General features: G+C 38.2%; 1 protein-coding gene across 1 annotated transcript in view; it reads left to right on the forward strand.

The window, feature by feature from the left end:
- Nucleotides 1-12,500, forward strand: part of LOC113809509 (ankyrin repeat domain-containing protein 11) — a gene marked incomplete in the record, with an annotated part of 96,020 nt that overhangs the window by 80,488 nt on the left and 3,032 nt on the right. Inside the window, 10 exon segments of the mRNA XM_070127340.1 lie at nt 1-97; nt 1,202-1,398; nt 1,536-1,896; nt 2,383-2,528; nt 2,771-2,927; nt 3,133-3,238; nt 3,565-5,156; nt 5,769-6,926; nt 8,054-8,092; nt 10,208-12,500. The exon segment at nt 10,208-12,500 is cut by the window's right edge and continues 3,032 nt beyond it. Of these exon segments, the coding sequence (XP_069983441.1) occupies nt 1-97; nt 1,202-1,398; nt 1,536-1,896; nt 2,383-2,528; nt 2,771-2,927; nt 3,133-3,238; nt 3,565-5,156; nt 5,769-6,926; nt 8,054-8,092; nt 10,208-12,500 (6,146 nt within the window).

Consider the following 12,500-nt stretch of genomic DNA (forward strand, 5'->3'; position numbering starts at 1 on the left):
TGAAAATTGTGCTTCCAAGTTAGAACGCAGTTTATTGCAGACTCTTCGGGAGGATTTTCTTCCTGAAATTCCAAGACTCTTTCAGGAGAAAGAAAAGGTAAAACAGAAAGTTTTGACCTATGAAGACAGAATTAAGGTGTGGCCAGAGTTGTTAAGCCCATTGCCAGAATGTGTCAAACTTTTATTGATTGAGAGGTTTGATCTATTAGGATGAGAGACTTCACTGATGCTGCTTAATATAATAAGTTTATTCTTTATGACTGAATGATTTAAAGATCTATTTGAGTTCAGATATGTATTCAATATGAGGAAGCCATTCTAAGGACCTTCTAATAGATATTTGATTAAGCTTAGTATCTGATTTATTTTAAGGGTTAATATTGATTTTAATCAATAGATAAATAAATAAGTGAATGAGTGAATAAAGAAGATATGAATGGATGAATGAATGAATAAATAACTAAACTAGAAGCACTCAGAGAGCGCATACCTCCCTCAAGGCAATAGGGTTTCTGATGTAATAAAAACATTCACACTTGAAGAATTACATTAAAAATTCCTGGATCCAGATCATGAACTGGATCTTCGCTAAAATTTAATGGCATCATACCTCAGGTGAAAATTTGATAAAAATCTGTTTATAACTTATTGAGTTATCCTGCTTACCAACTAACCAACTAACAAACAAAAAAATCCTGGATCTGGATCACCACTAAAATTTAAGGGCAACTAAGTTGGGCTAAGATACACCTCTGGTAAAAATTTCATAAACATCTGTACATTTTGAGTTATCCTGCTAACCAGCTAACCAATGAACAAACAAAATAACTTTAACCTCCTTGGCAGAGGTAATAGGTGAATAAGTGTATAAATAGATAATCAAGTACATGAGTAAATGAATAAATGGGTTAATGAGTAAATGAGGAAAGGTGTAAATGAATAGATAGATAGAAGCATTGATAGATAGATAGATGAATGTTTGATTGATTGATTGATTGATTGATTGATTGATTGATTGATTGATTGATTGATTGATTTATTGATTGATGAATATATAAATAGAAAGATTGCTAAGTGAATGAGTAGTTCACTGATTGAATAAGATGTAGATAATGCATACACATAATTTTTACATCCTTATGCATGTATATTAGTAGGCTTGTATTTGTTTATGTATTAAGAAATTTCTGTGTATTACCAGATACAAAGGAAACGGATGATGGAATTTGCCCCACGGAGATCATCGGGAAGAGTACAGAAACTGAAGGAAAAGAAAGAAGAGGAAGAGAAAAAATTGGCCATAGAAATAGTTGAACAAGAGAAGAGAAGACAGCTGGAAGAAGAGAAGAAGAAGAAAAGAAAGGAAGAAGAGTCTGTTTCAGGAGAGAAGACAGAGAGGTTAGAGAAAAATATTTGTTCTTTTTTTTGTTTTATCATAGGACTTGTCAGTTTTTGTTATAGTTATTGCCATTTATTTTCTTATTTAATTGTATTGAGTTCTATGATATTCAGCTACCATATTTCTTGTGCTTCAGAAAAAAGGCCCGAGAGGTGTTGAAAGAGGAAGTCAGCCAGGAGATAGCTTCGCCGCCCAAGGTTAACAAATCCCCCAGAGAAAGGAAGAGAAGTGAAAGCCATGAGAACAAAAGTAGAGAAAGACCAGAAGTCGAGGTAATTGAGATAAACGACACCTCTGAGGTAGAGGAGGAGGAGGAGGAGGTCAAGGAACCAATAAAGAAAGTCAAAGAAGTCCGGGAAAAGAAAGTCATGGACTACTCTCAGGAAGAATCTCCTCAGAAGAGAAGAGGGAGAAAGCCGGGAAGAAAACCGGGATCCAAAAAGCGTGTTGCCAAGGAGGAAATTTCGGATGAGGAGGAGGAGAGCTCTAAGCCTCAGGTCTGTGTGCTTATATTATAGTCTTCAAAAAAAGTCTTTGGTAGTCTTGGTATTAGTATTGTATTTTCACTTTGATGATACAGTAACTAATTATTGTTTTATGTAAGTTGAAATTTCATACAAAACGAGAACATAATTTTTTCTCATACATAATGAAAAGGGATATTAGTTTTGTCTTAAGTTCCTAGCTTGGTTTCATTCTTATGGTCCATCTAGTTTACTTTACTAAACTAAGTTTACTACTTAGTTTACTAAGGGGTAGCTTTTGTAAATGTGAACAGATGTTGTGTATAACACGTGATATCATATGTAATAAATTCCTAAAGGAGCAAATTGAATATCTTAATGGAAAGAAGTCTGTTGCTATATACTTTAAACTTCCATTAGCTGCGTAAACGGCTCTTGGTGTGGTATTGTATGAGAGTAAAATGAGAACAGGGAAAGTCTGTTTAAAGGATTACGCGGTAAAGATTATTTTTCTTACAGGTATATAGTGGGCGGAAAACAAACAACTCTTTGTCATCTGTGGCGTTTTCACTCAGTCCAGCAGCAGTTGTGCCTGAACCTAATGTTACTGCTGTCAACACAGTCACTTCACCACCAACTAAGAAGAAAGTTAAAAGTGCTCATATGTAAGTTTATATTTGTGTGTCTGCTACAGTTTACCTTTCAGGAAATTAGATTGAATTACCTCATTCAATTCTTAAGTCTTTGTATGATATTTATTATGACCCAACAATGCGCTAGATATTTTTTGTTCAATTTATGAAAATGCAATGTTGAGTATCTTTTCCTTCTAGTCACATGTTTTGCAGCATCTATTGGTGAGACTTGGGCTGAACTTATGAAATAACTCTTTTTGTTTTATACCCAGGGTTCTTCAAACGGAGGATGATCTTCGCACAGGAATGTATAAGGTCTTGGAACATCTGCGAGATCATGAGGATGCCTGGCCCTTCCATGATGCTGTAGAGGAGGAGTATGCCCCTAACTATTATGCTGTCATAAGAAGGCCTATGCACATCAGTCGGGTTAGTATCTAGCTGTTTAGCTGGAACATTTATAGTCATTGCATTACTTAGTGATATATATATAGATGTGATTGGTGTTGAATTATTTGCGGCTTGAGAAAATTTATTATTCCATATCATCAAATGTAGCTGTTGTTAAATTCTTATTAGAAACTGATAGAGAACCTGTTGAATTTCTCGAAAACTTAAGCTATTTTGTTTACAGATGGAAGAACGTCTCGACGCTGGGTATTACACCAATCTTGCCATGTTTGAAGGTGACTTCAAACTCATGATGGACAATTGCAAATTGTATAATGGACCAGAGAGTGGTAAGCTTAGATTCAATGTGTTAGTTCACCCATTTAATTCTTAAACCTCTAAGGTGATATGAAATAGTGTATGAAAGAGAAAAATGTAGGCAATGGATGTAAATGATTCAGGTTAATAGTCACTTGAATACACATGAGATTGGTTTTATAAGTAAAGTATAGACAATAAGTAGTCTCTGATGTTATTAAATAGTTTTATTTAATTTTTGCTATGTATTGAACATTCTACTCATTAACTTTCTGTTTATGGTACTAAGTAGAAAATATATCTATAGGGTCTAGGAAATTATTTGGTGAAGAAAGTAAATTATTACTTGTTTTTTCAGAATACACACACATGGCATACAATCTGGAGAAAGTTTTTGCAAAGCTCAAAGCCAAATATTTGGAGGCGGATCTTTCCTCGGATGAAGAGATGTACATAGACATGAGCTACCAGCAGTCAGCGAAAAGAAAGAAAAGACGAAATAACAGTGATGAGAAAGAGAACACGAGAATAGATGGTGAGAAACTGTCTCCAAAGAAGAGGGGACGCAAGAAGAAGAAAGTAGGAAGGAAGCCAAAAGAGAAACATATTAGTGATGTAATTATCCCACCCAACAAGGAGAGGAAGAAAGGCAAGTTCGGAAGAGAAAAAGACAAGGAAAAGGAGAAGCCGAAGAAGGACAAACCAAAGATCGATCAGTATGAGTTCCGAGATGACGATGAAGAGGAAGATGATGATGATGATGAAGATTTTGATATACCTCCGCTGCTGGTGAGGGAAGACCCATATCCTGAGGAAGATGATGAAGAGGAGGAAGAGATGGAAGACTATGGACTAGAGACTAAGAAGCCTGTCCTAGAAGATCCTCCAGAAGAAAAGGAAGAGGAGGAGGAAGCAGGAGAGGGAGAAGAGGAGGAAGAGGAGGAGGAAGAAGAAGAGGAGGAGGAAGAGGAAGTGGAACAAAAGATGGCCATTCCAGCTGTAAAGAATAAGATAGGAAGACCAAGAAAAGAAGACATAATTAAAAAGACTGTCCATAAGGATGCCCTAGGAATAGAAAAGAAGGAAGAGATTGAAGGAGAAGATGTGGATGATGACGATGATGATGATGATATAGAGCCAGATGTTTGCATGTATTACAACAATGAAGATTACAGAAGTGATGAAGATAATGATGAAGAAAAGAGTAATGCAGATTACATAAGTGAAAAACACAATGAACTCTTTGGGGAGATTGATGACATTGAGGATGATGAAGTGGTTGAAGAGGAGGAGGAAGAGGGAGAGGAGGGAGAGGAGGGAGGAGACAAGGCACAAGTGTCTGAGAAAGGGAAACACAACCATGTTGGGAAGCAGAACAAGAAAAAGGGTGGGATTGGTAAAGACAAGGAAAAGAAGAAGCACAAACACGGGGAGAAACATGACAAACATCACCACCACCACCACCATCACCATCATCACCACCATCACCATCACAAGAGTAAAACAAAAGATGGTAAACACCATAAGAAGAAGAACAAACATGCAGGGGAAAAGGACAGCAAAAAGATCCTGAAGGTGGAGGATGTGTATGACTATTCGGATGAAGAAGAGCGTGAGCGTGAACGTGAGCGTGAACGTGAGCGTGAAGGTGAACCCACAGAAGTGGCAGAGCCGGTGGAGGAGGTAGAGGAGGCCCAGCCTGTTGTTAAGACCAAAGAGGAAACCCCTGGCAAGAAAAAGAAGAAAGTGAAACACAGGGGCAAGCATGAGAAGCATGGGAAGCACCATGATAAACAGGAGAAGCATGAGAAGCATGAAAAGCACAAAGAAGGGAAGGTGAAAGAAGGTAAAAAAGAAGGAAAGAAGAAAAATAGTAAGAAGAAAAAGATCACAGCGAAGAACATGGCCGCAATTAATGCGCTGTCCGAAGCTACGGAACAGACACTGAAGGTAAGTTTTGTATATATACAATATGTGTATGTATGTATGTATGATGTATGTATGGACGTATGTATGTATGTATGTATGTATGTATGTATGTATGTATGTATGTATGTATGGACGTATGGATGTATGGACGTATGGATGTATGTATGGATGTATGTATGTATGTATGTATGTACGTATGTACGTACGTATGTATGTATGTATAACATACATATGTTCATATATGTTTATGTATTTATGTATAACATACGTATGTTCATATATGCGTATGTATGTACATATATATGTATTTATGTATGTATATTTATATGTATTTATGTATGTACATATGTTTGTATGCATGTACTTATATATGTGTGTGTATGCATGTACTTATATATGTGTGTGTATGTATTTATACATATTTATGTATATATATGTATGCATGTATGCACATGTATATGCAGATATGCACATATATAAATAGTTATGCACATGAATATGTATATAGGCACTAGCATATGCATACATAGACATATATAAATATGTATGCACATGTATATGTATGTATGCATATGCTTGCAAGGTAGGCAAAAATGATAAGGTACTAATTTCATCTTTGTGTCTTTCCTTTAGGATATAACAACAATGCTGGATGACCCAACAGTGCCACGCTTCAGTGAATACTCTTCAGCCAGCAACTCTCCATCTCGCAAGGTCACTGCTGAGGAATTTGAAGCAATTGCATACAAAATTGAAGCAGAGTACCGCAGAAAACTGATGATGGATGAGCCAAAAGAAAAAGAGAAAAAGGCACATAAGAAGAAGAAGAGGAAGAATGGCAGTGGAGAAGATGGTGAAGAAGAACCAAAGAAGAAGAAGATAAAGAAGGAAAAGAAAACAGAAAGTGATAAAGAAAGTTTAGACAACACAAAAGAACTTTTCAAAGATATAAAAGATGGAAGAATAAAACCTGGAGCTATTATTAAATCTAAAGACATTGCCAAGAAAGAGGGTGTTGTGAAGAAGGAGACAAAGAATTCATCAGAAGGAAAACCAAAAGCAAAAACTAATCCTTTCGGCAAAATAAACAAACAAGAAGATTCAAAACTGACAACCCTCATTGCCAAAGCCAAAGAGTCACGCATAGGTCTAGTACCAAATAGTGAGGTCGGGGACAGCCCAAAGCTCAGTTTAGGCAGTATTATTCGCTCAGGTGATATTGGCACAGGTATGAAGTCTTCAAGAGAAGCCAACAGTGCCGATGAGGAAGAGAAGTGGGAGACAAAAGAGAAATGGGATAGTCCGTGGGAGAACAGATGGGAAAAGATACCAGAGAAGGAAGAGGCTCCATCGGTGCGAGAGGAAGAGGAGAAAGAGGAGATCCAAGAGGTGGAGGAGTTTCCTGAGAGAATCAGTGAGGAGCCCCCTCCGACTCCACGTGCACCGGAGATCAAACAGGAGAGAGCCACCCCCAACTTGAGTGCCTGGTTCAAGGCCTTTGGCACACCTAAGCTGTCCTCAGCAGGCCCCAAGAAGATGCCTGAGGACCAGGTTGATAGTCCAAAAGAGTCTGAAGATACTGAGGTTATCCATGTTGATGACATGTCAGAGGTGGAGGAGAGTGAAGTAGGGATACTGGAACGGCCGCCACCTTCACCACTGCCCCCACCCAGCCCCGAGCCGCCTGTGTCCCCAGAGCCTCCCCTGTCACCTGAGAAGCCTCCTGAGACCCCCTGGTATGAAAAGCTGGACGAGAAGCTGGAGGATGAGCCAATATGGAAGAAGATGAAGGTATGAGGAATTCATGTTTTGTGGTTGTAGTTACAGTTGTCTTTTGTTTCTAATTTCTTTGTGTTGATTTTTGTTTTGTTTCCTTTTTTTTTTATTTTTTACTTTATATTTAAAATTATTTACTTTTTCTTTTTACTGTTTTTAAAAGATGGTTTTACGTTTGCTTTAAACCAGAATTTTACCATTTTTTATCATTAATACAGTCATTACATTATTATTTATCATCATTGTCATCATCATCAAAGACCTTATTATCCCAAGGATTGTGGAAAGTCATGAGAATGATAAAATGGAAATAATAATCTTGAGGAATATCAAAGTAAATGCCAGAGAATAGGAATTGGACCATTAATACTAATTGCTGTCATTGTTCATAGTTTTTGGTTCTAGTTGTGATTTTAGGTCCAGGGGCAAAGTTAATTTACTGTAGTGGAAATTTATTAATCCAAGGTTGGATGTGAGAGAGTGAGTAGTTGATATATTGTGATCATTTTCATAGTCATAATTTTATCGCTGATATGATTTTATTAATGCTCTTCAGTATTTTCATTAGTATCTCACACCCCAAGTAACACGCATTTCATTATTTTATTTTAGTTTATTTTTCTGTTATTTGTTGTTATGATTTAATTTCTTTTTGTCATATCATGTTTTTGTATTTTGTTTTCTTTCCTGTAACACTACCAGATAACATAAGAATATATCATGAACTTTTGAGTCTCAAGTATGAAATAAAAAGACACTTTTGACTACATTCATTGAAGACAACAAATCTGTACTTCTTAAAAAGAATGAATTGATAGATAAAGGAGAAAGCAAGAAAAGCAAATGAATACTTTTAATATGTTTCTGCTCATAACATTATTTTAGTCTTTTTTACCTTGTTGACCAGACTACATGCACTCTGATCCTTGAATTTCATGTGATCCATAGTCATGTTATTACACAACAAATTGCTATATTGACTGAAACACACACATTTTGAAATTCATAGATTATTTTTTTAAGTGTTTGTATGTAGAAATTACCCTAAAGTAACTGATACTACAGAATTGAATAACTGAGTGATTCCTTGTCTTATGACTGAGTAACTTACATCCGCTTCTAAATTTCCAATTTTTCAATAGATGGGAGAGCGACAATATACGATTCAGGACGGCAATATGGTAAGCCTTGTAATATCTACAGAGACCATTATTTTCTCATCAATTTGCTGTGTTCATTTTTTTTTGTCACTGGATGTTAGTGAGATTAGCTTGAAGAACGATGAATTGTGGGAGAGAAAATAATGGTCAGTAGATGATTGAATACAAATATGCAACATAGCACGGTCTTTGTGGTTTCCCTTGCAATTTTCAAGGTGACTGCATCAACAACTTTAAGTGTGGCAAACAAATGATTGTTATGTTAGATGACCAGGTCACGCTACTTTGTGGAAGCTAGTTCACAAACAGTTTGTTCTGTTGATCATGAATTGCTGCAGAGTAATTTTGGTGAGCAAATTGCAGTAGGCCTCTTGCTATGCAGCTGGGCATGTCATTGAGTATGCAGATGGTAAGTATAATCTCTGTGTTAAGGAGAGATTTGTTTGTAAGATTTTAGTCAGTTTGCACAATCAGTTCTTTGCCAGAGAAATGAAGGATTTTGTGAATATAAGAAATGAAGTTGCCATGATGTAAAGATACCTACTTTTGGTTATTATAGATTTCATTGATAATTCGGATTGTATTCACAGTTCCAATCCTACTTTTCTATGGCTTTATCTCTGTTTTTGAGAAAGTCTCGGTGTCATCATCTCCAATAGATCTCAACGCAGTGACCGCAGGAGAGCACAATATGTTTGTTTCTTAGCTTCTTCAAAGCCTTTGAAGTAATTTACTGTACCTTTTCAGCACCTTGGTAAAGCATTACATTAAAGAGGAAAAAAAAGAATGAAAAAAAGAAAGAAGAATTTATGTTCATATTTATATTTGCATGCCAAAATTCTCTTAATGTTTCCTCCTCCCCAAGATTCAGCAATACATTTTTTTTCCTTTTCTATATGTACGATAAATTGCTAAAATCCAAACTATAAGATAGCTGTTGTCATGGCTCGTAAGGAAGGGCAGAACAGTCCTCACAAGATCAGGGTCCTAGTTCTTGCTGCTTTATGCCACTTACGTCCTACTCTACTGGATTTTCACTTTTGTATATGTAACCCTTCATGTATCATCTTTGCATTAGGAATCTTTCATCTTGAGCTACAGAAGGAATTCTTTGACAGATGTGGTGGGACATGAAGGAATTTCATGGGCAGTTTCGTCTTTTGTTTTGTTCTAAAGAGCACATGAAGATGTAGATGATAGCTTATGATAATTTGACTGATATTTTACGTGTTTACTAGTCATGTCTTTTTATATTCATTTATTTATCTCTTTTTATTTATTTTTCTCTTTATTTGTTAATTTATTTATACTTTTACAAGTGAAATACTGTCTGATATGATATACTACACATGGCTTTTCCAATTTTGTGTTTGGATCACCTGGAATAATGTTGAAAAAAAATACTTACTGATGTTTTGGTAAGGTGCGCCTGTTTCCTGTAAATGTACAATGTTTATCTACATAATGCTCTTGTCTATGAACATCACCATTTTTATTGAAGTCAAATGCCTGCAGTCTGGTCTGTTACTTAGATGAAGGAAAAATACAAATAATGAAATGTGACTTTAGTGGCACAAACTTAGGTGTAAAATAATGGTATGGGTATATGTTCACATTAGATTCCCTGAAGATCATATTGCATTTTCAAATACTGATTTAGGTAGGAAAATATGATTAAAATCCTAATCCTCACACTTCACATTTCTATTTGTTGCACGCTACACTTTACGGACATTACAGTTCATTGTTTGATAACACGTACTTACTGTATTTGATTTTGTATTTCACTGTTTGTATTTGATTTTTCAAATTTCTTTTCCACTAGTGCATACTTTACAAATTGTATGATTTCAATGTGGTTTTTGCTGTATTTTATATATAGATTGATCAGAATGTCTTTTCAGCTTTGAAATAAGAAGAAAAAAAATCTAGGCTGCATTGGTTAAATGTCCTCTTCAAAGATGATTTTTAAGAAATTAAGAATATATCTAAAATGATTGTATACTCCTGTATGGAGAATACACTGCTAAAATTCTTTAGATTATTACTTGTATAGGGATTATTGTTGGTGAAAAGATTTCCAAAGTAACAGATTCTTTCTGTAGCTAAGGAACCCTTTTTTTCTCCCTCTTCCAGCCTGATGAGGAGGATGACCCGTACAAGTTTGAAGAGGAAGAGCTCGATCGTGCCCGTGAAGAAGCGAAGAAGCTTGAGGTTGAGAGACAACGAAAGGCCTCCGTTTCCTCATCAGGGGTGTCCGACCGGTCGCCCCTCAACCACAGCTTTGACTCTGACCGTTCTCCTGCAGCCTTCTCTTCGGAAGGGGAGCGCTCACCTATGACTAGATCTCCTCACACCCCAGGCTTTGGTGCCAAGCAGTTCTCACCAGTTCCAGAGAAGTCCCCAAGTGTGCCTGCATACTCACCTCGATACGAGACTGCTCTCTCCAAACCATTCCCTTCGTATGATCCAGAGAAAGCCAAGTATCAGGCTAATGGGGCCATTACTGTTGGATTTTACCAGGACATGACTGATAAACCTGCGGGGGATAGTGCTGAAAAGCAAACCACAGAACCAAAACCAACAGAATCACCAGTATACAGTCCTACAGTGCCATACATGAGCTCCTTTTATTCAAGCAAGGCAGATGCTAGCAAGAAGCAAAAGTCTCCAGCTAGCTATGCCAGTTTCTACAGTTCATCAGATACTACTCTGGAAAAAGCCAAGACTCCAAACTACTATTCGGCTTCTGCTCCAGCCACTCCCACAGATAAGCCGTCCCCAGCACCTTTGACAACAACTGAGCCAGCAGAAAAGACCAAACCCCAGTATAGTTATTATTCCTATGATCCAACAAAGCCCCTTACTGATCAGTATAAGAGCACTGGTTCAGTGCAGCCTACACAGCCTCAAAAGAAGCCCCCAGGTTACTACAATAGCCATGATGGGGTGAAAAAGCAGACTCCAACACTATCGCCAGCAACCCCATCTGGTCCTCTGACTCCCACCTTGGCATCCCCAGTGCAGGTTGGATTAACTACACCTGCCCCAGCAATTCAGGAAAAATCAGAAATGCAGCCATTGAAAAAGAGAGCGGCATTAGACAAAGGTTGTCAAGATTTCCAAAATAATTCCAGTGTGACAGCTGCAGCAGTCAGTCCAGTTGACAGCTCAGCAGCTCAATGGGCAGGTCGTAAATCTGCGGAAGATAGTCCAGTGGCTCGAAATACAGCACCTCCAAATGTGACAGTTCCATTTTCTCCTCATCCCTCAGCACTGCCAGCCAATCTTGCCAACTTATCACAGATTGTGTCACGCATCACAGAGCCAGAAGCAAATAGACCAGTTCCTGATAAGGAGTTGTCCAAATCACCAGCTGAACCTCCACGAGCACCTGCAGCATTTCCCAATCCTGAGCCTGCAATTGTAAAATCTTTGCCAGCTACTCCATTTGCTGTGGCAGGAGGGCAGACTCCGACACAGGTTCCAGTGTTAGATATAGAGCGCGGTGGTATAAGTGCTGTTAATGATTTGACGGACTTGCATCAGCAGAGTTTGAATCTCGCAGGTCGTGTCCAACCAGCAGAACTGGCTCGGCAGATTGAAGCTGACCCTAGATTACAAGATCGGTCAATGCAGCCTAATTATCATCAACAGATCACAAGTCCTCATATGCAAACACAGCCTGGCTTAAGTTCACCACAGCAGATAACCAAACCCCCACAAACTCCACAGTCTCAAATCCACAGTCATCCTCAGCCTCCCATAGCACACCAAAAGCCTAGTGAAGGAAGTCGTCCTTCCAGTCGTGACTTGCCACCTGCTCATGCCACTGAAAAATCACATATGTATCTCCAGCAAAAGAGTATGTGGACCTCCAGTTTAGCAACTAGTTTGGCCAACAGTCTTGCCTCCAGTTTACCATCAAGTATGGTCACTAGTCTAGCAACTAGTTTAGGATCGTCTTTGGCTACTACATCAGTCATTGCTTCGCTGCAGAAGATGGGATCATTACAAGGAGACCGCCTAACACAAGACAGATTAACACAAGAGCGCTTAGCGCAACTAGATCGTGCAGCTTTAGCCTCACTGGCCAGTCGAACTGGACAAGCAAATCTGTTTTCACATGAACTCTTACCTCGTGGATCAGTTGCTGCAAGTCAGACTCAGGTTGGTTCTGGTCCAAGTAGTGGAAGTTCATCAGGTGGTGGTAGCTCATCAGGGACTCCAGTATCAGCAGGGCGGTCAGCCTCTGGCTCTAGTTCTGGTACAGGAGGATCTACACCAGCAGCCACTGGTAATAGTGTGGAGTTGGGTTTAAGTCGTTCCTATACCAACATGATGACAGGCCAGTCATCACCACTCTTTGGTCGAGGGGAAGGTGCTCTTACTCCTGGATCTTTACCACGTCCACTCTCTGGTTCCTCAT

Source organism: Penaeus vannamei, chromosome 11, assembly GCF_042767895.1.
Source record: "Penaeus vannamei isolate JL-2024 chromosome 11, ASM4276789v1, whole genome shotgun sequence".
NCBI lineage: Eukaryota > Metazoa > Arthropoda > Malacostraca > Decapoda > Penaeidae > Penaeus > Penaeus vannamei.